General features: G+C 40.1%; 4 protein-coding genes and 1 pseudogene across 6 annotated transcripts in view; 3 read left to right on the top strand and 2 right to left on the bottom strand.

The window, feature by feature from the left end:
• Nucleotides 1-507: 507 nt before the first annotated feature.
• On the bottom strand, nucleotides 508-1,683 carry LOC135701606 (RWD domain-containing protein 1). Its single transcript, XM_065222448.1, has 2 exons — nucleotides 1,195-1,683; nucleotides 508-1,134 (listed from the first exon to the last, which is right to left on the bottom strand). The coding sequence occupies exons 1-2, from the start codon at nucleotides 1,477-1,479 to the stop codon at nucleotides 682-684; spliced, it is 738 nt and encodes a 245-aa protein (XP_065078520.1). The 5' UTR covers nucleotides 1,480-1,683; the 3' UTR covers nucleotides 508-681.
• A 5,865-nt stretch (nucleotides 1,684-7,548) lies between these two features.
• Nucleotides 7,549-9,906, top strand: LOC135701607 (protein Tube-like). The gene is made up of 3 exons (XM_065222449.1): nucleotides 7,549-7,822; nucleotides 7,963-8,691; nucleotides 8,754-9,906. Exons 1-3 carry the CDS (start codon nucleotides 7,647-7,649, stop codon nucleotides 9,859-9,861), a joined length of 2,013 nt encoding a protein of 670 aa, XP_065078521.1. The 5' UTR covers nucleotides 7,549-7,646; the 3' UTR covers nucleotides 9,862-9,906.
• An 8,871-nt stretch (nucleotides 9,907-18,777) lies between these two features.
• On the top strand, nucleotides 18,778-21,016 carry LOC135701609 (uncharacterized; annotated as a pseudogene).
• Nucleotides 21,017-21,112: 96 nt separating this feature from the next.
• Nucleotides 21,113-22,276, bottom strand: LOC135701608 (uncharacterized). The gene has a single exon (XM_065222450.1). It carries the CDS (start codon nucleotides 22,192-22,194, stop codon nucleotides 21,121-21,123), a length of 1,074 nt encoding a protein of 357 aa, XP_065078522.1. The 5' UTR covers nucleotides 22,195-22,276; the 3' UTR covers nucleotides 21,113-21,120.
• A 1,869-nt stretch (nucleotides 22,277-24,145) lies between these two features.
• The window catches only part of Ctns (Cystinosin), an 82,506-nt gene continuing 80,290 nt past the window's right edge, over nucleotides 24,146-26,361 (top strand). For all 3 annotated transcript variants that reach the window (XM_065222491.1, XM_065222494.1, XM_065222493.1), the window contains exon 1: nucleotides 24,146-24,321. The gene's annotated coding sequence lies outside the window, so the exon portion shown is untranslated. The remainder of the gene's footprint in view (nucleotides 24,322-26,361) is intronic.

Here is a 26,361-nt window from a genome sequence, read left to right on the forward strand (position 1 = left end):
CTTCGAACTAATTATAGCATAGGGAGCGCTATTTACGCCTTGCAGCTAGTGTTCAACCGAGTAGCGTCGATGTTCGATTTCCACTTGACACGGAATATGCTTCGCCGAAGATTCTCTGCCTTTTTGCTGACCGAAGGCGCTTGATACCCAACAGCTAAGTGTAAAATTTAAGACTTATAAACTTTTAGTAACTTGACAATGCTTTCCAAGTTATTTTCGTTTGTAACTGTAGTAACTGTAGTATATGTATGTCGTCTGTATAATCTGTACTTTTTTTATAACACATCATTGGGACTATTTCTAGTCTGTTGATGCAACCATAACAAATAAACAAAAATAAATAAACACAACCCTACAATTAGGGACAGTGACAAAGACGCACATCAGTCACATCTTTGCTTGACTTCCATTTCAAATGGGACTGTTATGCGTTTATGGATAGTTTGCATCATTCGGCAATAACCTATTAGTCTTCTAGACTAATCTCTATTAATGAGATCCAGGAACTTTCTCAATCAAAACGCCTTAAACCTGACACACTTTCTCCGACATCCATCGGTTCTTATTTCGATAAATAATAATCATTTCCGCAAATTGTTTAGGTCCTATAAGCAAGTAAAGATTTTAAAAACAGCAAATAACGATTCCACGCCGACCGACTTCCGCTTGTTGATCCCTGATTTACTTCTCCTCTGGCACGTAATCCTCATCGTCGTCGTCGTCATCGTCCGAGTCCAGCTCGAGGTCTTCAATGTTCTGGAACAGGGACTCATCGATCCGCACATTCTCGATCGGTTCGCCGGCATCGATGAGGAACTTGAGATCCGACTCGTTGAGGGTGTTATCCAGCAGGAACAGCTCCTTACCGGTAAGCTTCGGTGTTTGGCCCAGAAACTTTTCCTTCTTTTCCGTGATGCCCGTGTCCCGTTCGAAGTTGGTTTTCCACACCATGAACGATTCCACAGTGACACGGGTACCTTCGAACTTTTTCCGTTCCTCCTCGTCCAAAAGTCGTTTCGCTTCCAGTTTTTCGTTCTCCGCTTCGTTCTTCAGTTCATCGTACTTGCAGTTAAGCCACTCCTGAGCTGAACTGACCAGCGAGAATATCATCTCGATGCCGAGGTTTTCCTGAATCTGAAAGACCCCGAAAAATGCAACAAACTAATAATATCCAATGTAATAGGAGAAACTTACCGTTTCCTGAATGTGCTCCAAAAGGCCTTCCTCGTATCCGTCACGAAAGTTTTCCGAATCTTCAATCTCCACCAGGGGTGCCGTGTCCGGATACTTCCCCGTATAGGAAAACACCAGCTTACACGACAATCCTTCCGTCTCGATCTCCTGATCGTACTCGGTGGTGGCAATGGGTAGCTTGAACCGATGCAGCGGTTCCGACTGCAGAACCTCCAGTTCGCCACAGTAGATCGAGTCCAGCGCTTCGATTTCGTTGCACTGATCTTCCCGGTGATTTCGCTCCATGCTTCGCGATTTTGTTTTCCAACACTACTGGCAGTAAACGGGCAAATGAAAGGAAAATATCAAACCTATCGGTCCGGGAAACCGTACGACTATTCTGCGAATGGATTAGGAATCGACTTCAGGTCGGAACGACATGCGGAATCCGTCTATTCTCTGGTTGAAATTCCAGCTCCCGAAAGGTTTTCGCCACCGCAAGCTCGAGGACAATAATTTTGTAAACACACCGCACGGGTTTCAGAAGGAGATGACAGGTTTGTCAAACTTGCGAGAGCGAGAGAAACCCCGAGCAAAAAAGTAGTAAATGGGTTTCTCTGCGATGGTCGAATTAAGTGAATAACCGAGGTGAAAAGAAATGTTAAGCGATTATTTTTTATAGCGAAATGTATCTCCATTGTAAAAAGAGTATTGCCGCGTATCGCTTATTTTGCACCTCTTTAGACTCTTGTGCAAACAATAATTGTATTGTTCATCTTCTTCTACTGATTTTTCGTTTTACAGCACCATTTAAAAAGTTCAATTACCCGCATAAACGCAAACCCCGCAAACCATCACTTGACCTTACCGATAATGGTTATAAATTGTTTATAATCCCTCCTAAACTTTAACTGAAATGGTTTTGGAACCTTACATGAACGTTTGTGTGATAAAGTTTTAACCTTATTTATTATGGTTTTTAGGAAGCGGACATTACAAATAATGGGTCGTTAAGAAACATTACCATTCCAAATTCTTGTTTTCTCCATACATTTTCGGAAAGAGAACTATATTAGAACGTTTTTACTTATGGTTTGAGAACATTAATGATTATGGTTATGGTAGTCAGTAAGGTCCATTAATCGTTTTGTATTATCGCTCAACTTTACGTGGAATATATCGCGAACTGATAATTATTAATTTACAGGCAACCAATTCGCGATATATTCCACATAAAGTTGATCGATGTTACAAAACCATTCATGGGCCTTACTGACTACCATAACCATAACCATTAATGTTCTCAAACCATAAGTAAAAACGTTCTAATATAGTTCTCTTTCCGAAATGGTAATGGTTCTTAACAACCCATTATTTGTAAGGTCCGCTTCCTAAAAACCATAATACATAAGGTTAAAAGGTTATAAGGTTCATATAAGGTTCCAAAACCATTTCAGTTAAAGTTAAGGAGGGATTATAAACAATTTATAACCATTATCGGTAAGGTCAATTTATGGTTCGCGTTTATGCGGGTAATCCACACTTTTTTTGTCCACTGTTACTGTTCAATAAAACACCGAATTTAACCTTAAACCCTTTCTTAAACCACGTTTTATTCTCACTTTATACAGAATTGTTCGTCCCGTTTTTCCCTTATTGAAGGGTTGTTTTACTGATACGCACTACACACAAAAAACAAAAATTGTATCAATAAAAACCATACATTTTCAAAATAAAAGTTTCCCGACTCTGATAGTTTTAAGCACGAAAATTCTCAAAATGAAAGTATTTGATTTGTTTTGAAAGTTTATTTTTCATTTTCAACTTGTATTTTTAAAAGTGCATATTTTTAAAATGAAAACTGTTTAACTGTCAAAAACACCTTGTCATAGCAACGTTTTTGGCAGCACTGGACATAGATTTGCCGCTAATTTTAACCTTGACGTCAAAATTTGCAAATCATGTTCTTTGTGTGGAACGAAACTAGAAGCATAAATTAAATTCGTTAGATATTCAAGGCAATATTCTTACTTGCCGGATTGCTGGTTTTGCCGGATATGTAGTTCGCACACGGTGACATCAACAGTTAAAATTGTAAGTATTTAATTATCAATATTATTGCATCAAGTAAACTTTATTTTATTTCCAGACGATGAAATCTACCGTTGTCATCAATAGGTCCGAATCAATAATCGGCGGAAAAAATCCATCTGGGTTCCGGATTCCATCCAACCTCGTCGGTGATCCAACTTTTGTGATAAAGCAGAACAATTACAACGATTTTATACTCGCTGAGAGCCTATGGATAATATTTGTTATATTTTACAATACGTATATTCTTGTGGATATTAATAAATATATTTGAGTAACCTCATAATTCATAAAAAAATAATTAATAGAAATAATGCTTATAAAAAATTAAAATCAAAATTGATATTGTAATGTTGAAAATGCTTGAATTTAAATTGAAAATACTTATGTTATAGATTCAAAACGGCACATGTTATTTCAACTATACCAAACTTTCATGACAAAAGTTTGATTCAATACAAAAATAATCCACTTTTAATTATAACACTATCATGCTTTTCATTTGACAGAACTACAATTCGTTTTGAAAGTTTCAACTTTTAAAAGTAGCATGCACGCAACTTTTGAATTGACAGTTAGCTGACTTTTGTTTTGAAAGCTAAAGACTTTCTACCAAAAAGAACCAACGAAAACTTTTAATTCTACCAATGGTTTTTTCAGTTGTACTAACGATAATTTTTTGTGTGTAGAAATGCTCAGAGGGAGAGATGGGCGGAGGGAATGTTTTGAGCCAAATGAACTGTCAAAATCTGAGCCAATCGAACATTCCAATCAGAATTTTCCCGAGGATTTCTTATTCTTACTAGACTAAATTTGAGAGTATTGCAATCGAACAGAAATTCAATCACCTCTACACACTTAAATTTTTTCGCCAAGATTCCAACAGCCGAACAGTTCTGCAATTTATATCGCTGAGGTTCAGTAAAACAATTGCCGAGACTCAGCTAACAAATAACATTTTGCTGAGATATCAGCTAACAAACAGATATTTTGCAGAGTAAATGCCGAGGTAATCGGCTGTTGGAGATTTTACCAAGCTAGATTAAGTGTGTATGTTTTGTGTGCTTCGCAATTTCAACTAGTTTTTAGAATCAAAAACAATATTCTAACTCTATTGATTAATTGATCTTCGTTGGTTAATTAATGGCACCAAGAAATGTGCAAAATATTGCAATGCAATCAATTATTACTTTGCAAGTACATCGAATCAAAAATACAAGTCATTTGAAATACTAGCTTCTAGCAAGGGTTGCAAGATAATTTAGGAACAAATCCCTGCTGCCGAATTGTATTTTTTTTTCTCCGCCTATCTCTCCCTCTGAGTATTTCTAATACGCACTAAATGGGAAGTCAACATAACATACACAGCAAAAAAAGTTGTTGAATATTACATCGAAACGGCTGCAACCAGGTCAATCCATCGGTTGTGTAATATCACATTGTACGATGTACATCGATTTTGCGAACAAAATTACATCCATTGATGTAATATTGTATCTGCTTTTTGCTATTACATCATTATTTCATACATCAGCTTGAATTAATTATATGATGTGAGTAGTAGCTATACTGAAGATCCGAGAGATGTCGCCCCTTCAGTGGTAGGAAAATCTTTTTTGCAGTATGGAGAATATCAGAAAATCCACGATTTGTGACTAAACATGCTTTCACCGAAAAGTTATTCCTATTTCCAATTAAACACATATAATCTCATAGTGATAGCAATGTTTAACATATTTAGCCGGGTTTTAATCATACAAAGGCAAATCGCTAGCTTTCATGCTAAGAAATACTGGTTTTTGAGTCAAAAGTTATTATACGTCGTTTGGTGGCCCCTATTGTTACTTAAGTCAAAGTGTATTTACCAGGATATTCGGGAGAATTATCAATTACGTCTCCTTACGTGCAACTAATTCATCATTTTAGGACCACCGAAATCATCTTAGCAACAAACAGTTCGATTTATTCACTTTAATAATGAGAAAGCGAAACGACGAAAGTACACTTTTCATGGGTTTCTCAGTGCTGTTACTTAAGGCAAACGGCATCTCCATAGAAATCGGGTGACTTAAGTAACATCGAAAACTATTTTGATCGGAAGGTGATTACGTCAAAAAGCAATTTGACTGGCAAATAAATTTAAAAATGGGATGTGATCCTATATTCGGACAGCATATAGTGTAATAGCAGGAGAATCGATTGACACTGATAGCTCGACTTTGTTTACCTTTGTTACTTTCAACGTAATGAAAATTTGCTCTTGATTACATGTTTTTTTTTGCTGTGTACAACAGATTCCCACGTGACTTTTCAAAAGGACCAATGTAACATATCCTCCATTTTGAGAAAATCGAAGTTGAAGTTCTGCAAATTATTATTTTAGCTGCTTAGAAACAATACATTTTGCAATACTATTTTTACCGTAGTCAGTGAATAATAACGCTGAAAATTCAGTAGAAACGGTAAACTCAAGGAGACTACATAGGTATAGGCGAGGGTATAGGTGTTCTAATGTGTCGAATTCATGATTCAGCCCTCGTTTCAGCCATGTTGGATTTTTGAATGGGACAGCGACCGAGTTTGTTAACAATTTGCTCTAAAACAGCACTCCCTCTCCCCTTCCCACAACCTTGTCACCTAGGGGGAGTACAACTTGATATGAAGTAATATTTGGTGTAGAAATTGCTCATATTGGTAGTTATTATAGTTTTTAGTATAAATATTAATGATATTAATTGTCAAGTGGAAAGCTACAAAGTAAAAAAAAAATAACAGTGTAGCTTTAACGCATACACTCAATGACGTTTCACCGTTGTTGTTTATGTTACCTGCAGCTTTCTGTTTCATCATGTTTGCCTAGATTTTTGTTTTCGATAGCTCTGATCTCTTTCGCCTTCGGCTTTTTTGATGATAAAAACGGCACTCGACTAGGCAAGTTCCTCCAGCAGCAAATCTCTCCAAATTGCAGGCTCATGGCGAATGTATTACGACCACGGAACCATCACTATGGGACTCCGTTTACAGGGGCACCGTAGTCAGTCCATTCCCGTTCCATCGGAGGACTGAACATTGGATTGCAGACGATGAAGAACTCGTGAAAATTAATGATTATTTCCTGGGAACGGAAGTGCCCCAGATTATGTGCACTGAGATCAGCTACCAAAGAATGCCAAATTTATCAGAACAAGGAGTGGTTTTTGGTGGCCCTGGCCAGCAAGATCATCAAGGAATGACTTGACTCTCGTGTGAAATCCATTTTTTGATGAAACGAATGTCAAATGTACACTTTAAACCAAAAATAGCCAAACAAAAAAAAACAACTGTCAGACTAGGTGTAAGATTCGCAAATATCACACATATTAAAATATTTAATATTTCCACCATCGGTATTGATGCTGATACTTGGAGCCGTCCTTCCCCTAGCTTGTCACCCATAAAGTGACACAATTTTTTCACCAGGGTTGTTTCCACTCACTTGCTTTAAAAAAATGTTATTCGGAATTATGAAATCATTTGTTACTTGTACTTGTAAGCTAAAAGAAGCCCTAATAAAAAATAACCATAAACGAACGATAACCCAAATCATTGAACTATTCCACAAATGGTTTGGATGATACCCAGAACACGTCGTTAAGCAAATTAACCATACAATTTTTATTAGGGAGATGTTGTAAAGTATGTGTTTGACACATGAAATTTGTTACTTTTGCTTTCAGAGTGTCACAACAAGCAACTTTATGATTCGTGAGCGTTCACTCAGAGTGAGCGCTCACGAGTCGTAAAATCACTGATTGTGATTATCTGAAAGCGAATATGACAGGTTTTATGTGTCAAACACTTGCCTTTCAACCAGTTTCAACCTCTTCTTGTATCTAGCAAGGACAAAATATCATTATAATACCTTATGATTTCAAAATACTGAAAATCATTTTTTTTATAGCAAGTGAGTGGAAGTAGTAAGCCTGATACCCACCATGGATAAAATAACAATTTTACTTCGAAATTCATGCTTCATATAGAAAAAAAATCACATATGACGTCCGTTTGAAAAGTTACGCAAGACATTTCAAAGCATCTCTGCAGATTTTTTTGAAAATTTCATCTGGCATCCCTGGTTCTGCTCATTCAAAATCACTCTTTTCGACTGAAGTGCCGAATGCCCTTACTACTGACAGTCAAAACAACGATAACAACGCGAAGACTGTTGTTATTCGACTGGGTAAATATGATTATATTTTTTTAAATTATTATTTCGCAAAGTCTACTCGTACACATTTAAAGCGTTTGTGCATTATTTACAAATAGGTGTAGGGAATTATATTAATTCTCCTAAACGCGGTACTAGTGCGCTTCGGTTAGTGCTTATAGTAGGGTAAATAGTCATGACAAGCTACACCCCCACAACGGAGATCCGACAGGTGCAGTTCGAACTGGACGGGCTGGTCGGTGTGCTGGAAGATGATTGGCGTACATTGTTCTACCTAATCCCCAAACGGATCGCAGACATCGAACGACCAGACGGCGCCTACCCACTAAAGTACAACGGCACTCAAGAAAGGTGAGTCATGTCGTCGTGAAGAATAGGGATTAAGATACCCCTGCTTGCGTGTCTACGTTTATGACGTTGGAAATTCCAAACGCATATGTTTCAGTCCAGTACCTATGATATGAAGTTGTTGTTTAATGTATCTTTTTCAGTGAACTTGATGAGTACGGCAGAGCGGAGAACATTCGCCGGGCTCGTCTGCTTCTGGATGAGTGGGGAACATCCGGTCAAAAAGGGGAACGCCCTACTTTGGGCCATCTGTATACTCTAGTCGTTAAGGGCGGTATGTACCGAGCAGCTGATCACATAGCAAAGCTTTTGAAGATCCCTAAACCCGAACGGCCTCAACGTGGTCCAGCAGCTCCAATCGATTTACATCTGGAAATGAACCGAATAGTCCAGGAACAATTGGACGAAGTATCCTATCCGAATACCTCGGCTCTGCAAAATGGAGATGTATCGATTAATGTAGTAAATAATCTGGACTATCAACTGCCAACGAAGCGGGAAGACATAGTCAACCCTCCTCTGGCTGTCCCGGACTCGATCATCGAAGGATCGTTACCGGTTTTCTCCAGAAGTGATAACAACGACGTGTGCCATGGAGTTATGCCTATGTTAAGCGACTTGTTGAGACCTGGAGAACATGAAGTGCAGGCCGGTCCTTCTGGCGTTAACGACATTCCAATGCTGTCGATTTTGGGCAACACACTTTCGTCAACTTCGGATAGTTCAAGCGATAGCAGTAGTTCCAGCTCAATAATTAGTGAACATATCTCTAGGATGTTGCCAGCAATATTACCCACGATCCACGAGACTGGAGAATTGCCTAATCTTTCGATATTTGGTGGCGCTGAACACAGTGAAGAGGTGGCTGTCGGGTAATCAGATTGTTTTGTGCTTTCCAATGCATTTTATATTCTAACAGATTGTTCAATTTTAGAATGCCTGCCATTTCCGCTCTGCTTAACCACTCATCGGTTTCATCGAGCGCCGTCATTGGCCAATCGGAAGTGCTTACCACCAGTGAATCGAGTGCATCGTACTCAACCGAACAAATGGAAAGCAGAAGCATGTCAAACGTCCCGTCAGCAAATATGATGCTATTTTCTTCAACGCCTATCGTCCCTGTGCCTCCTTTGATGAACTTCCCGTACAGGTCGCTGCAGTCCGCGACTGCAGACTTCGACAAACGCCAGTTTACGAACCGAAACCCTTCTCAGCCGGATGGACGAATATTAGGCACTGGTGGATTCGGTGAGGTATTTCTTGCCTTAAATCTCACCTCGGATACTCCATTGGCCGCAGTGAAGTGCCTATTCCCATCCAACTACAAATATAGGGAGAAGTTTGATAGGGAACGCGAAATTCTTTCCAAGCACAACCATCCGAATATAGTGAAGTTACTTGGTTTCTCAGAAGATAGCACACTCTGTTTAGTCTATGAATACCTTCCTGATGGCACCCTGGGAGGAGCCCTGGAAAGAAGTCGACGAAGTCAACTGCAGCTGCCGGTTTCTAAACGACTTAGCTATCTACTGGGCATTGCCGCCGCTATCGAATATTTGCACAGTCCATTGGTGCAAGTCGTTCACCGGGACGTAACCCTTGCGAACATCTTGCTGCATGGAGCCACAGCCAAGTTGTGCGACTTTGGACTGGTGAAACGTGTCAACAGCATGACGGCAACGGAAGTAATGGGAACGGGTCCGTACATTTCTCCGGAAGCCATGCGAGGTACGGTTACACCAGCCCTGGATGTTTACTCCTATGGAGTTGTGCTGGCCGAAGTAGTGACCGGCGAGGAAGTGCTGTCCGAGATGATACCGGATGGCGAGGGAGATTTAATAGAACGTGTTACTGCGAGAGGAGCTGATTTGGAGGCTTTGGTAGATCGTAGAGTATCGGAAGGGGAACTGCGCAGCTGGTTGATTAGCGGTCGGAAATTGTTGGAACTGTCGAATTGGTGCTTACGGGAAAGATTTAAGCGGCCTACCGCATCAGCTGTGAGGGAAACTGTCCTCAAAGTAATGCGGGAGGGGACGCAGTGATATGTGCTTTTAGGTGGAGATTTTAACGATGTGCCTTAGAGATGATTATGGTTTCCAATTAAATGGTAAAACGTTTACGATACCAGCCTTCGTTTTTCTTTTCTTTGATCTGACCCGCAGTGTTGGAAATATCGCCAACAGTTCATTATCGCAAGCTAGGTGTTTTCAATATAGGGAAATTATCGAAGGGAACTTCGCAAAGTGTTACGTGAACTTTCTTGTTTGAGATTGAGAGGAACTAGTATCACTCCCACTTTGACTCACGTGCAAGAGAGAGCGTATGTTAAAAGATATTTTTTGCTCTAGCTTCCTTGCACAACTTTTCGTTCCAGATATGTGATGAGATAGATCGCGAACTATTAGCGAATTCGTTTATTATCCGCGAAACCGAAGTTTTTGTCAGTGCGAACCTCAACCTGAGGTACACATAAAAGTTGTTGAATATTACATCCAAACAGCTGCACAGAGGTCATTCCGCTGAATGTGTAATATTCGCGCTCGTATAGGCTTTGTTTTATAGCTTATGAGCTACATTGATTTGTGCACGGTGAAATCATTGATATTATTGATGTTTTGTGCTCGATAGAACGGAAATGGGCGATTACGATGAATTAGCGCTCTACCCTATAGACTCGGGAACTTTTTAATTGGTAAATCGTGAGCAGCCTTTGAAGTTATTAGTAACGTAAAACAAGAGTTACAGAAAGTGAGAACCTTATAAATATGTATTAAATGCATCCTAAATGTATACTTCTACCAATTATATCGCACAGGTATCTCCTACATGTATGCAACCTAAATATCATGCATAAAGCATAACACCGAGATGTTTTTATGATAGGTGGGCAGGAACTCATGGTCTCCCAGTGTTGGTGAGTTCTCTACCGCTAATGTTCACGAAAAGTTCACTATTTTGCCATACGACCGGAAGGTGTATGCTGGTAACAAATGCCGTGCCAAACTGATTTCCTACGCAAATTAATCAATCTTTGATGTGAATTTCGCTAATAGACACGAGGAGCATTTCTTATAGCAAAACTTGCCATAACAAAATGAGCATAGTTCATTTTAGTAAACTAACTAACACTTCTTCCTACTGTGTCAGACGCCTAGGTATAACACCCAATATAGAAAAAGAATCAGCAGAATGACCAAAAAAGCGAGATAATTTCAACCTACTCCACGACGAAGCATGACATAGGAGACAAGAATCTCAGCTAGCCCATTTCTCGATTTGTATTTTGTAAAATAGGTTGAGAGAGCGAAATCGGAATTCTCTTTCGGAATCGTTTGCAGAACTGTTTCGCATAACTCGTTCGGGAACTTTTATTATCATTTCGTTCGCGATTTGTTTCTCTGAAGAACTGCGAAAGAACTTTTTTTTGAAAATGTACTTTCCAATACCATTGGTACCTTAAATAAAACCGTTTCAGTTCTATTTTTTCTGAGCCTTACTTTAACTGTTGCTTTAACCCTTTACTAGCCAGGAGGTTTTTGGTGGTTTTGAGATGCAAACCAAGGGGTGGTCACTCTGCACACGCATTTTGCGCCAAATTTTTTCTCAGTGTGCCTCACGGGTGCCGGCAGTGCTGAGAGTGTCATCAGACTCATTTTTTGTTTGTTTGTATAATGGTATGTTTGGCAACTCGGTTAATTTGACAGTTCACATGTTTGGTTTTGTAACAAAAAAACAAGCAGTGGTATCCTATCCCAGATCCTAACTGTCGTGAATCTGGGTTCGTTGCTCCCAAATTCTATCGGAAAAGGACTACACTGAACCTAATAAGCAACGGCCTTAGCCACCGAATCGAAGCTTGGAGCGATAATGGGCCTTATTACGGGTGTCGCTACACGGTGATAAGGAAGTGATATTGAGAACAAGAGCCGTGATTGCCGTACAAATCAAATTGGAATCACTTCACCATGACGACAAGTGACAAGTTTTCACCGTGAAGTGACATCCGTAATAAGCCCCAATGTTCTCAATTTCCGACAGGACAATAACTTCTACTGGATTGGAGTATGATGAGGACTCGGTTTAACCACAGGCCACAGGTGACGCTGGTAAGTAGACGTAGCGGGTGTGCATCATCAGAGCAAACTGGTCCAGATGATCTTCAGATTCTGATAAACGCTCCCGGGAGGAGTCAATCAAAGATGCGTCGCCAGCGTTCTAGTGGGAGTTTCAACCGGAATCAGACTTCCCTGGTGGAGGTGGGGTTTAATATTTCCATACGGTAAGATAATCCAACGATCGGACAAATGGAGAGAAGCATGATGTCTCTGGTGAAAAGCAGTGCCTGCCAGAGAACAACTGTAAAAGCTGAGGTGCTGTCGACCACTGATAAAACTACTACAGCCAGATGGTGATCTTTGCATGGACACCGATCCCTTTACGACCTTCTGTGCGGCTCGGATTCCATAATAAATTCGTACCTTATAGAGTTCGAAAAGCTGCGTTCGGATCAGTTCTACGATGTTCTACCATAGAGGTAACTCTAAGACCACTGGGTCCCGAAGAAAATCATTATTATTTTTGGCTCACTCAGTACCAGAACAACGGTCCCAAGCAGTCCCAAGCTATTTCACTCACCCCTGCATGTTCTGCATGAATCCACACACCCCTGATGTTATCTGTCAAACTTTCATAGCGAATCAAAACAAACATAGTGTAGTAATAGAATTTCAACTAGAATAGGGTACGCTAATCGTTTGCTTGGGACCAATAGGCTACTAAAGTGGTGAGCCAATTTAAAATCGTTAGTTTCGTATTGATTGTTGGTTCTACCGCGATGTTAAAATGCTGCGAACTGCTCCAATCGCTGGCACCATGGAAAACACCGGTCTCTTTACACTTCCCCACGACTTCTTCTCCGCAAAGCCTAAATAGTCTATTTTAAGCCACCAGAGTCGTGTCTAAGAGCTATACCTATTCTTCAACCAACTCACCGATGTCAACTTTCAGGAGCTCACCTTTAAGCCCAACAACTCACCAATAAACATTTTACAATTAATCATATTGTCGAGCAGTTTTGGGACGACCTTCTACCAGCGATTTTACGGAAATGAAACAACCAATTCCAGATTTTTCAAGCGTTTTACAAATAAGACCCTATTTTCTCGAGGTTGTAGAAGAAAAAAATATTAAAATATCGTTCAACGCTGAAGTTCGAGTGGTAGGAAACGTCATTTTAAACTGCTCGAATGATGTGATCCATTCCGCTTAGGCTCAGACAGATGGAAAGTTATCGATGAACCCTGCTATCCGAGCATGGTCATTTCTGACAGACAAGAAGTTAAATTTCGACAACGGTGGGTCGAAAACCTGTCGATCGACAGCACGGAGATTTTCGAACATAGAAAATAACTTTCGAAATGTCACTTTTAACCACGAGTTAATTTTAACTCGGCAAATGGTTCACAGCCGTAACCTCCTCCGGCTGTGATTTCAGCCCCGTCACGAATCTCCCCGCCACAAATCGATCTACCACCATCTTCAACGTTCCTTTCACTTCCTCCTTCAGGGTTTCCATCTCCCCGCTAATCAACTCAGGCTGTGAACCATTTGCCGAGTTAAATTTAACTCGTGGTTAAAAGTGACATTTCGAAAGTTATTTTCTATGTTCGAAAATCCCTGTGCTGTCGATCGACCGGTTTTCGAGAAGAACTTAGCCAAGGTTGTCAAAATTTAACTTCTTGTCTGTCAGAAGTAACCACGCTCGGATAGCAGGGTTAATCGATAACTTTCCATCTGTCAAATTTTAACCAAAAGTTAAAATAATCCACCAAATGGTTCAGAGCCTCACTAATCAAATTCTGAATCGGCATTATGACCAGTAGCAGTTCCTTCATCTTTTCAATCAGCTTCCGCAACTTCCCAACTTCGATCAAACTGTACTGAAACACCAAAGCCTTCCGCACCAGATCCTCGAACAGTTCGATCGTCTTGAGTGGAGGTTCTCCGATCTCGAAGCCTTCCGGTAGCGACCCCAGTACCATCCGGAAGAATTCCAGTAAGACCCCCAGATTACTGTTGTACTTGGCAAAGGCCATCGCCTTGATGACCTCGCTCATCCTCGCTGTGAGGAAATTTACGGTTGAAGTTATGAAATCAAAAATCGGATTGTGTTAACAACAATGATTTTCATTTTGACATATGCACAGAGCAGGCGCAGATATAGTACAGTGTTGCCAGTAACTTTAAATATCGTGAAAATTGCTAACCATAGGTGCCAATAAAAGTGCCCAGGTGTGTCCGTTTGTATTTTTGGCACACTGTGCGGAGTGACCAACCCCTTGATGCAAACATATTTTCGAAAAAAAGTACAAGAACAAAAGATGTTCCATAGAGCCTAAAATAATCGAATCCTTTAAAAAAAAAGTTTTATTTAAAATCAATAGTATGTTAATTCAAGAGCAAATTTTCATTACGTCGAATGTAACAAAGGTAAACAAAGTCGAGCTATCAGTGTCAATCGATTCTCCTGCTATTACACTATATACTGTCCGAATATAGGATCAAATCCCATTTTTAAATTTATTTGCCAGCCAAATTGCTTTTTGACGTAATCACCTTCCGATCAAAATAGTTTTCGATGTTACTTAAGTCACCCAATTTCTATGGAGATGCCGTTTGACTTATGTAACAGCGCTGAGAAACCCGTAAAAAGTGTACGTTCGTCGTTTCGCTTTCTCATTATTAAAGTGAATAAATCGAACTGTTTGTTGCTAAGATGATTTCGGTGGTCCTAAAATGATGAATGGGCTGCACGTAAGGAGACGTAATTGATAATTCTCCCGAATATCCTGGTAAATACACTTTGACTTAAGTAACAATAGGGGCCACCAAACGACGTATAATAACTTTTGACTCAAAAACCAGTATTTTTTAGCATGAAAGCTAGCGATTTGCATTTGTATGATTAAAACCCTGCTAAATATGTTAAACATTGCTATCACTATGAGATTATATGTGTTTACTTGGAAATAGGAATAACTTTTCGGTCATCAAAACAAAACTTTATTTTTCTCGGATTGGTGCGAATGTTACTTACGACATAATGAAAATTTGCTCTTGAATTGTTGTTTTTCAATAGTTACTCAGTTCAATCTCTATAAAGGTAAGCGGCGCCGGTGGTGTAGTGATAAGCGTGATTACCTCTCACTCTCGCTCTCACCCCAGCAGGCCTGGGTTCAATTCCAGTCGGCGCCGCCGGGATGTTCTGAGCCATAACATCTCTGCACGGTAAGAAAAAATACTCAAAATTAAGTTAAAAAAAAACTCAACGTTGGGTTCTATCATTTGAGGTCCGCCGTTGAGTGAATCAGAAAAGCGGCGTTGGTTAAAATTTACTCAACTATTGAGTAATCATAAATGAACTCAATTATAAGTTTATTTTCATTGAGGTTGCTCTTATGCGCCTTTAACCATTTCATTTTCACAAGCGTTGATAGACGAGTGGTCAACACACGGGCCCCGTAATCTCAACGTCCATGGTTCGGTTCCAGTCTGCTCCGTTTTATTATTTTTTTGTCAACTTGGTGATTACTCAAAATTGAGTTTTCTTCTTTAACTTAATTTTACCTAGCCCCACGGAAGCCACGTGATGAGTGAAAGGAACTCAATTTTGGGTACTTTTTTCTTACCGTGTGATCACACCTTCCTTCGGAAGGGAAGTAAAGCCGTTGGTCCCCGGTTCATAAATTGATGGGTCGATAGGTAGGGTCCAGGTGTGGGAGCTGCCTTCCTGGCGTCGGTAGCATTGGTGCTCAGCACGGAAAACAAGATCGACGGAAAACAAAACCAAGGAAAAAACATGGATGAGAGTAATGAGCACGCGGCGAAGCTTACATAAGTACTGGCTATTTAATGGTAGATTGACAGAATACTTGATCCATGGATTGGAGTATTGAAAAAATATCTAGAGAAGTTTTTGAAGATCTGTGATCACCTGAAGAACTTCAGTCAGTTTGATTCGTGTTTCAAACCTGCTCAGAAATTAAACAGAATAGTCGAGCAGTTAAAATGACGTTTACTGCCACTCAAACTTTGAAATGAAGCATTATTTTGAGAAAAGTAGCCAACATTTGTACGTTTCATAAAAAATAGAAATTAGTTGGTCCAGTTTTGTGAAATCGCTGGTAGAAAGTCACGCCAAAACTGCTTGACAAAGTGGTCAATTAGTGCAAAATAGTGCTCGAATAATGAAACTACTACCATAGAGGTAACTCTTAGACCACTGGGTCCCGAAGAAAATCATTAATATTTTTGGCTCACTCAGTACCAGAACAACGGTCCCAAGCAGTCCCAAGCTATTTCACTCACCCCTGCATGTTCTGCATGAATCCACACAACCCTGATGTTATCTGTCAAACTTTCATAGCGAATCAAAACAAACATAGTGTAGTAATAGAATTTCAACTAGAATAGGGTACGTTAATCGTTTGCTTGGGACTAATAGGCTACTAAAGTGGTGAGCCAATTTAAAATCGTTAGTTTCGTATTGATTGTTGCTACTACTCAGCATGTGTGAGGAATGCATTTCGGTTCTAGTTTCAAATTGTAACAGTCCATATAAAATACAATAGTGTTCCTTTTGACTATAGTTCTTTCAATTGACGGCTCTTGACGTCACCCGCAAGCAAGCAATACAGCTTCATTCTGTTTCGGGCAGACCTTGTCAACTTTGCGGACTTCTGCAGTCAATCAATCAATCTGACCGAGCGCAGTAAAATCATAGAGGTAACTCTAAGACCAGAAGGTCCCGAAGAAATGAGCTCAACTGTTTGCCTCAGCTCTGGTACTATCTTCGGTCCCAAGCTATTCGGTGCATCCCTCGAAACATAGGAAAATCCACTTACAATTTTTAGTTATTATTTACAGTTCCTACTCCTATCAGGTCTGTTTAGAGAATGCCCAATTGGCCTGTTTAGAGAATAGGATTGGTTTGTTTGAAATTGGAAAAAAATGAAGACTACTTACAACCGGTGGAAAGTAACGATTTAAAATTGGCTCACTACTTGACTAGCCTATTGGTCCCAAGCATATCGATTAACGTAGCCCATTCTAGTCAAAATTCTAGTACTACACTATGTTTGTTTTGATTCGCTATGAAAGTTTGACAGATAAAATGAGGGGTTCGTGGATTTTCCTATGTTTCGAGGGGTGCATCGATTAGCTTGGGACCGAAGATAGTACCAACAATCAATACGAAACTAACGATTTTAAATTGACTCACTACTTGACTAGCCTATTGGTCCCAAGCAAACGATTAACGTACTCCATTCTAGTCGAAATTCTAGTACTACGCAATGTTTGTTTTGATTCACTATGAAAGTTTGACAGATAAAATGAGGGGTTATTGGTTTTTCCTATGTTTCGAGGGGTGAATCGATTAGCTTGGGACCGAAGAGAGTACCAGAGCTGAGCCAAAAAGTTGAGCACGTTATTTCGGGACCTTCTAGTCTTAGAATTACCTCTATGATAGTACCAGAGCTGAGCCAAAAAGTTGAGCTTGTTTCTTCGGGACCTTCCCTAATAAAAAATAACCATAAACGAACGATAACCCAAATCATTGAACTATTCCACAAATGGTTTGGATGATACCCAGAACACGTCGTTAAGCAAATTAACCATATAATTTTTATTAGGGTTCTGTTCTTAGAGTTACCTCTATGATAGTACCAAATAGTAAAAAAATACGACCACTCCCGATGGAAATTTGCAAGTTGTGCAATAAAATGTACATTATTTTGAGTTTTGAAAATCGTCATTATGATGTAAACAAATGGATTGGATGACATTTCCTCTCAAAATCGGCTAGCGTACTCTACATTAATGGTCCATGAAAAGAGCCTATTGATTTATTGATCTTAGTTGGTTAATTAATGGCACAAAGAAATGGCAAAAAGAAAAATGCGATGCAATCAATTATTTTTTTGCACGTAAATCGAATCAAAAGTAACAGTCATGTGAAATGCAACCAGGGTTGCAAGATAGCCAAGGGTTGCAAGATAATTAGGTACAAATCCCTGCTGCCGAATTGTATTTTCTTTTCTCCGCCCATCTCTCCCTCTGAGTATTTCTAGGTCAACCAGGCGAATAGCGTTTTAGTGTGACTTTTATACTAATTAGATTAATTTTTTTCTGAGTGTATACGACCGACTTTTATGGTGGTAAGCTCCAACCGGTATTATCCTCGGATTAAATCCCGATTAAGAATGTCCGGCTGGTTTGATGTCGACATCAGAGTTAATCAACAGAACTCTGAGCAAACATTTCCAGAACAACATGTGAAAAGGGCATACAAGCTTTTTGTAAACAAACCTTCTTATGTCCTTTTCTCGCCACTTATATGACACCAACGCAAACCTTTAACATCACCGGGTAGGGGACACTTTCCCCTTCCCGATGATATTGCTGGTTTGCGTGGGCGACCCTCGGTTGGTGAGACAAGGGCCTACAAAGGTTTGTTTACAATAAGCTTTTATGCCCTTTTCACATGTGGCTCTTGAATTTTTCAGATCATACAAATAGGGACGGTATTAAAAGTTAATCCGAGTTGGAGCTTACCGCCATTAAGGCTGTGAACCATTTGCCGAGTTAAATTTAACTCGTGGTTAAAAGTGACATTTCGAAAGTTATTTTCTATGTTCGAAAATCCCCGTGCTGTCGATCGACCGGTTTTCGAGCCACGGTTGTCAAAATTTAACTTCTTGTCTGTCAGAAATAACCATGCTCGGATAGCAGGGTTAATCGATAACTTTTCATCTGTCAAATTTTAACCAAAAGTTAAAATAATCCACCAAATGGTTCAGATATCCTCAGTGTGACTTTTATACTAATTAGATTATTTTTTTCCTGAGTGTATTTATTGTCTATTCGATAGAAATTCAGAAGGAGGGCGCAACTACCCGAATTCCTATTTAACTTGCGAAACGCACACTAAAAAAACTTCTCACATTACAGTAAATAAAATTCAGAATCTAAACGCGTAAGAAAACATTATCAGCTAATCTAGACACATCAATTTAGTCTGTTGACATTTCAAAGTATTTAATTCACCATTCTAATGTTTAAAACATCTTATATTCCATGTAATAAGCTCCCTTTTTATCGAAAGTGTTTTTTTTCTTTGAGTGTGCGTAAAACGTAAGTATTGTGAGGTACTTCTGATTAGCGTGTTGTTTTTGTTGTCAATTATTCTTCACAGTCTGAAATCAGTTTTGTCAATTTGCTCCTTGTTATTGTTTTTATCCGGTGAAAATGGACGGGTAAGTTTATTAAAAATTTACTATGAAATTTAAGACAATTAGTTTATCTTAATGTAGGGTTTATTTTTACAGTTCGTACGGACCGGAAGAATACCTTGAGGAAGAAGATGGTTATCAAGACGGCAACCCACTCGAAGGTACCAGCAACATCGACTCCAGTGCTGGTGGAAATGTTGACGATACGGACATGCCATCAGTACATCAGACAGCGACTCAGGAAATGAACTTTGACATTGAGTTTTCTGGATCGGATGATGAAGGAGTGCAGTCAAAATTCTGCTTCAATGGGATCTATGTTCAGCGTTTATATAAAAGCCAGCTGCGGCCAAAGGAAGTAACCCAAACACTTGTGAATGGGAATTCACTCGAGGAGATACTTCAATGCATTTGGAAACAACCCGCATAAACGCGAACCATAAATTGACCTTACCTAAAATGGTTAAAATTTGTTTATAATCCCTGCTAAACTTAAACTGAAATGGTTATGGAACTTTACATGAACGTTTAATGATAAAGTTTCAACCTTATGTATTATGGTTTTTTGGAACTGGACCTTACAAATAATGGGTTGTTAAGAACCATTACCATTCCAAATTCTTGTTTTCTCCATACATTTTCAGAAAGAGAACTATATAAGAACGTTTTTACTTATGATTTGAGAACATTAATGGTAATGGTTATGGTAGTCAGTAAGGTCCATTAATGGTTTTGTATTATCGCTCAACTTTACGTGGAATATATCGTGAATTGGTAATCAGTAAATTAAAGGCAACCAATTCGCGATATATTCCACATAAAGTTGATCGATGTTACAAAACCATTCGTGGACCTTACTGACTACCATAACCATTACCATTAAAGTTCTCAAACCATAAGTTAAAAGGTTCTAATATAGTTCTCTTTCCGAAAATGTATGGAGAAAACAAGAATTTGGAATGGTAATGGTTCTTAACAACCCATTATTTGTAAGGTCCAGTTCCAAAAAACCATAATACATAAGGTTGAAACTTTATCATTAAACGTTCATGTAAAGTTCCATAACCATTTCAGTTAAAGTTTAGCAGGGATTATAAACAAATTTTAACCATTTTAGGTAAGGTCAATTTATGGTTCGCGTTTATGCGGGAAGCTTGCAAACTGGTACGTCGACAGGTGATCTTCGAAGAAGAAATTCCTCACTGGTCGGAAAAACAAGATCCAGAATTTGAGGACATCGATAAATTCGTTTCGCTACAAGATACGGTGAAGAAAAAGATCTATGCAACATCACGTATCACACCACGGCTGCTGGTGTCATGGAGGAGCAAATCTATTAAGATATTCGTGTATGCTTATTCCACGAATATTGAATCATTAGGTCAGTATCAATTAGTAATGCGAAGATTGATTGCACCTCAAAACCCTGACCGCTCAGGGGCGCATTCAACTAGGGATGACTCAGTATTAGCTAGTGAGCTACGAAGCAGTCATTCCCACATTGAGGGACACTTCAGTTCCTGGATGCTGTGGGCAAACTTGATCAATTCAGCTCCAGCCCACAACCGTGATCGAACTTTCGCTGGACTGGTGTCTCGGAAGCGGCTCGACTACAATCTGTTCATCGGAGTATGGTTGCTGCCCAAACAAATAATGATGCATGGTGCCGTGATATGACTGATCTTTCGAATGACTTAAACATGGCTCTTAATATCTTGCAAGGAATGAAACAGAAAATAGACAGCATGTCCGCCAGAGGATCGGTGAATTCTGAACTATTTACAGCGATGGAATCGGTTACGCGACCGGAAGAATCAAACCTTAGTCGTGAGATAGCCGAGAAGGTGACTGATTGCGAGGATGTGGATCATGCGGGATGATTATGAAAATAAGCCCGTTGTGTGGAATTATCACATGTACTCTTTTTTTTTATCAAAATATAACAAATATAACAATGCAACTGTTTTAAACATTCCTTTTATTCATCAAATATACGACTGCTCATGACTTTCATTCAGGAATAATATTGAAATCCATATATTTAGGGTCTTGGTCCAGACCTTTTTCTGCAAGAAAAACGCCCCCAGGTAAGTATCCACAGTATTCGAATATCTGCTTACACTCATAGACTTTGAATGCACTCATAGCTGCACAAACTTCTTTCAAAATGGAGCCAGTCTCTCGGTAATTCCTTCTAAGGTACGCCTTAATTAAGCCAAAGATAATCTCTATAGGGTTAAAAAATGGGCAATATGGTGGTAGAAATATCGGTATGATGCCAATAGAGCGAAAATATCTTATGATATTGGCGTCGCAATGGATGCGAGCACCATCCAAAACCCAAATAGAGTGAAACCCAGGATACCGTTGTACATGGGGATTATTTATAGCAAAGTTTCGACAACATCTGAAAAATTTATGCCGGTTGAATGTTCCTTCCGTCCAGAAACTATCTAGCATACCATTGATTCCTAGAAAACATAAGAAAGAAACCCTAGGCTTTCTACAGAATTCCCCGCGATAAATAAGTTTCTGGCCAACAACTCCGTAGCCTTTTTTGCGCAGCATATCCTTATTGTCAATACTAACCTCGTCTAGGAAAACCAGGTTAAACAAGTCCCATGGAACTGCAAGCATTTCCTTAACAAACCGGACTATCTCATCCTCTCTGATATTGATAGCCCTTCTTTCGATAGTCTTCCAGGTCAATCCAGATTCATGCAATATTGTGCAAATAGATGACACACTTATCGATAGCAGAAATCGCTGTTGGAATCGCTGTTTCGCTTCGTCCAAAAACAAGAAAGGCTCGTTTTGATATAGGTTGACAAGCCAATCACGCATATCGGTGCTGAATTTCTTAAACACTTGCAGGCGCTGCTTCCTTCGGAAAATTCCATCTCGCTCGTACTTGAAGAACCACTCGTAAATAGTTGATCGGCATTTTCCATAAATGATACTAAGATCCTTCTTCGATATCCCGAGAAAATAATGGCCGTAAAGCGCATGATAAACCGTGTTACTGCTGGCGTGTTGACCACGAATATTCTGAATAATTATGTTAGATTTTGTGTTTGGCTTCATATTAAATAGAGGACAATTTTTAATCAAAAATCTTGTGCGATGGGATCAAGCTAACAAAAAAAAAACATTATTTATTTGCAAATCCACCTGGTGACAACAGTAATGACAGAACTTTGACATTAACACGTCAAACCACATTGTCGCGACTGAACGTCGGGTCGCAAGTCGCGCTAGCGTGGTCCGGTTTAGTGGCGGCCCGACAATATACGATCGACTTTTAAATTGCAAAAATCTTTCTTCGAACAGTTTACCGCCCCCAAACAACTGTTCTAATCCAATTGGATTCCCACTTCTGTCACATGGGTACAGTTAGTAGTAGTAGTGTGTTCGCATCGCGCAGCAGCTGATAACACAGCAGCTACATTTGCATCAAGCAAAACAAAGACCGTTCGCTTCCGTGTCCCAGCACGAAACCAAAACAAAACGGCCCTCCCTTTGTGGCAGTCGTAGGTTTTTATCAATAAAATAATTATCACAACAATAGTGAATGATAAATCAAAACGTTGATCCGCGGTGAATATCGATTGATATTGGTGTAAGTTTAATCCTCAGCTGGAATTTGCAGTAACCGCAAATCTCCAATCACAGAGAGCCAAACTTGCATGGCTTCCAGCAGCGGCAGGAGAAAATAAAAAAAATTCGGGCCTGTGAAAAAAGATTGCGAAAAAAATAGTGCGTAGTAGGGTAGTACGTAGCAGATAAGTGCAATAAGAAGTCACTGCTGATAAGCACAAAGTTATATTGTTTGCAACAGATCAAACTTGCCCATCAGTGTCGTCGGTTTTACGTAGTTCTGTTCAAGGAAACTAATCATTGTGTTGTTTGCAGTTGCTGCCGGTGAATGACAAAAAAAGAATCACTTCGTGAATGTTTTGCCAGGATGTGGGTCAATGTATGATTAATATTAGTTAGCTGCTCGCAGGTCAGTCTGAATCGTACAGTTGCAACAACAGAATGGATTTAACTTAAGCATTTAAGAGTATATTTTCAAATATTCTCAAACAGTCGTTATCTTATATTTTGATGGAACGCGGTTTAATTTTTCAGAAGAAAAAAAGAACCATAGCAAGTTGCCACTTTAAGCTGTTGGTGGGCACTACACTATGGTGGGCACTACACTGAACAGATGGCGGTAGTGTGTAAATGTCAAACGCAAAGGAATTGACTGCGCGCGTCACAGGTGGTGGTACTACCAACTACGATACTTTTAAATTGACCGTTAAATGATTGTTCGATGAACAACTTGTTAGAGTTATGTCTGTTTGGCTGTGGTTTTACTATCACAAGGTCTGATGCAACCGCAGCTTGCGGTTGCCGCGTTGTCTAATCTAGCCTACACGGCTACAAATCAAGATTGACGACTACGAGCCATTATTTAAAAATAATTTCCACTCAATACCCAAGCTATTTGCCATGTCATTACAACTTGCCAATTTAGATTTAAATGGGGTTACACACATCTTACGACTTGGTAACATACCGGCAGTAAACAACGAGAACCACGTGGTCCTAGTAGTATCCCTATGCCTCAATTGATCACAATTATTTAACCAATGACCAAAATTGACCCACGCTCGACTGATTGACGGCGCGCCGCGAGTTCAAATCGAATCTATTTGTGCGCGTCTTTTCTATTTTTACCTAATAGAAGATGTAAGCGTTCCCTTTTGAACATGTTGACCTCGCCACCGAATTGAAGAATCCTCACTCACTTCAACACATGTTGTAGGTACTACACGTTCTTCGTCGCATATGTTTCAATGGCTGGTTGGCTTAAAAAACTAATCAACGAGTTAAATGAACGATGCGTGGACGGGACGCGTACCAATTAATTTAATTGAGCGTCGTGGGTTCCTGCTATGCTGCGTTGGGGGAACATATTCGCATGTCGGGACCGGCCGACTTTGCTGATGCAATCGATTAAAGTTTCCTTGAAGATTGTAGGAAGGAACGCAGCGGAAGAAGGTGAAGATTTTCGGTGAATGAAGTGCCCTGTGTGTTTGTGAGTGTCTGAACGGAGAATTCATCGTTTAAGCTGAGAGAGGAAATTCGTGCGGTTGCATTTTATCAAACCTTGCTTGGCGCCGTCGCCAAGCTTGGTTGAGTTGGTTCCATCTGAGGAAGACGGTAAGTACCTTAATCTAGAATACATTGTTGCCATCTGCGGGAGTCGTAATTTGCCACAAGCAAGATCTGGTTGAAATTGAAGGAAATATGTCGGAAGATTACTAGAATGAAGAGTTAATTTTATTTCGACTGTCAGGCTGTATTTTGGGCTAAAACCACCAATTAGGTTTTAAATTCATTATTCTGGACTCCCTATCACTAGACACTTTTACATTGTTTTTTTTTCCTGTTCGAGGATGGGATTTGACTCGTAACATTCACCATAAGAAGTTATTGTGCTATCTTCTACTCTAGTTTTTAAAAATATTGTTCTAAAAGATGTGCAATTTTATCGCAATTACGCAATTCATCTCAAATATAAATTCTTTTCAATTCGATGTGCTTTATGCTTTAATAAAATGAACCATAGTAATATTTAATTCAATTTATTTTTGTTTATTCATATTTTCAATGATGATTGAACCGAGAGGGATAACGCAATCTAAAATCGAAGACAACATACCATGCCATATGATGTCTTTGCTAAAATGCAAGCATAATTTTGAATCCTGATGAATGTGGGCGTCTTAGTGGAATACCTGTATAATGAGAGGGAGAAGGGTTAGTAATTTCCATTTAATTCCACTACCTTATTTGCTTATCCTTGACAGATACGCGTATTTCGTCTACAATGTGCAGACTTCTTCAGTCTTACTTACCAATCAGGCTAAGGCCTTGTTGTCCTCTGCTGTCCGAAGAAGTCGTCTCCACTCTACTCGATCCATGGCCACAGTCCGCCAGCCTCGTAGTCTGCGAAGGGTCCGCAGGTCACCTTCTACTTGGTCGATCCACCTTGCCCGCTGCGCGCCTCTTCTTCTTGTTCCTGTTGGGTCGCTTTTTAGAACCATTTTCACTGGGTCGTCGTGCGGCATTCTTACGACGTGCCCAGCCCACCGTAGTCGCCCAATTTTTGCAATGTGGACGATGGATGGTTCTCCCAGTAGCTGGTGCAATTTGTGGTCATTCCGTCATTCATCTGCACTACACCGTAGATGGTACGCAACACCTTCCGTTCGAAAACACCAAGGGCGCGTTGGTCCTCCACGAGCATAGTCCAGGTCTCGTGGCCGTAAAGGACCACCGGTATAATCAGCGTCTTGTAGACAGTCAACTTCGTGCGGCGGCGAATTTTATTCGACCGGAGCGTCCTCCGGAGTCCAAAGTAGGCACGATTCCCTGCCATAATGCGTCTTTGAATTTCTCTGCTGGTATCATTTTCGGCGGTCACCAGTGAGCCCAAATACACGAACTCATCGACCACCTCGATTTCGTCACCGTCAATCTGAACTCGGGGTGGGAGGCTAACATTGTCTTCCCTAGAACCTCTTGGGATCATGAATCCCGCCTGGTATTGCCCCACGAACTCTCTTGCATATGGTGACAGACAGCGGCATAGAATTTGGGAGAATACCTTGTAGGCGGCGCTCAGCAGTGTGATCGCGCGGTAGTTGCAGCAATCCAGCTTGTCGTCCTTTTTGTAGATTGGACATACGACACCTTCCATCCACTCCTCCGGTAATATCTCCTCCTCCCAAATCTTGGCAATTACCCAGTGCAGCGCTCTAGCCAGTGCTTCACCACCGTATTTCAATAGCTCACTTGGTAGTTGATCTAAAGGGTGATACGGTCAAAATTTGGTCAAGGGAAAACGCGTGTAAATCGGTGAAATCGTTTATTTAAAAAATCAAATTAAATTTCTTTTTCAAGTTCAATTAGTATAAAATTCAGGAAAAATATTCAGTTAGGCTTCCGCTTTTCCAAATCCGAATTGCCGGGCCTTACGCTTGACCCCTGCCATCAGATTTTGTACAGCCACCTTGTCCACCTTCTTCGCCGCAGAAAGCCAGTTTGCCTTGAACTGCTGCTCGCCCTTAGCAGTTTTTTTGGTCTTCTTTAGGTTCCGCTTGACAATAGCCCAGTATTTCTCAATTGGGCGGAGCTCTGGCGTGTTGGGAGGGTTCTTGTCCTTGGGAACCACCTGCACGTTGTTGGCGGCGTACC

This window comes from Ochlerotatus camptorhynchus, unplaced genomic scaffold, assembly GCF_037179485.1.
Source record: "Ochlerotatus camptorhynchus isolate MF236.1 unplaced genomic scaffold, CSIRO-AGI_Acam_v1.1 ptg000170l, whole genome shotgun sequence".
Classification (NCBI taxonomy): Eukaryota; Metazoa; Arthropoda; class Insecta; order Diptera; family Culicidae; genus Ochlerotatus; species Ochlerotatus camptorhynchus.

Coding starts and splice junctions, on each gene's coding strand:
- LOC135701606 (XM_065222448.1), bottom strand. CDS start 1,479: ATGGAGCGAAATCACCGGGAAGATCAGTGCAACGAAATCGAAGCGCTG. Junction 1,135..1,194: donor TGGAGCACATTCAGGAAACG/GTAAGTTTCTCC, acceptor GGGGTCTTTCAG/ATTCAGGAAAACCTCGGCAT.
- LOC135701607 (XM_065222449.1), top strand. CDS start 7,647: ATGACAAGCTACACCCCCACAACGGAGATCCGACAGGTGCAGTTCGAA. Junction 7,823..7,962: donor TACAACGGCACTCAAGAAAG/GTGAGTCATGTC, acceptor TATCTTTTTCAG/TGAACTTGATGAGTACGGCA. Junction 8,692..8,753: donor AGTGAAGAGGTGGCTGTCGG/GTAATCAGATTG, acceptor GTTCAATTTTAG/AATGCCTGCCATTTCCGCTC.
- LOC135701608 (XM_065222450.1), bottom strand. CDS start 22,194: ATGAAGCCAAACACAAAATCTAACATAATTATTCAGAATATTCGTGGT.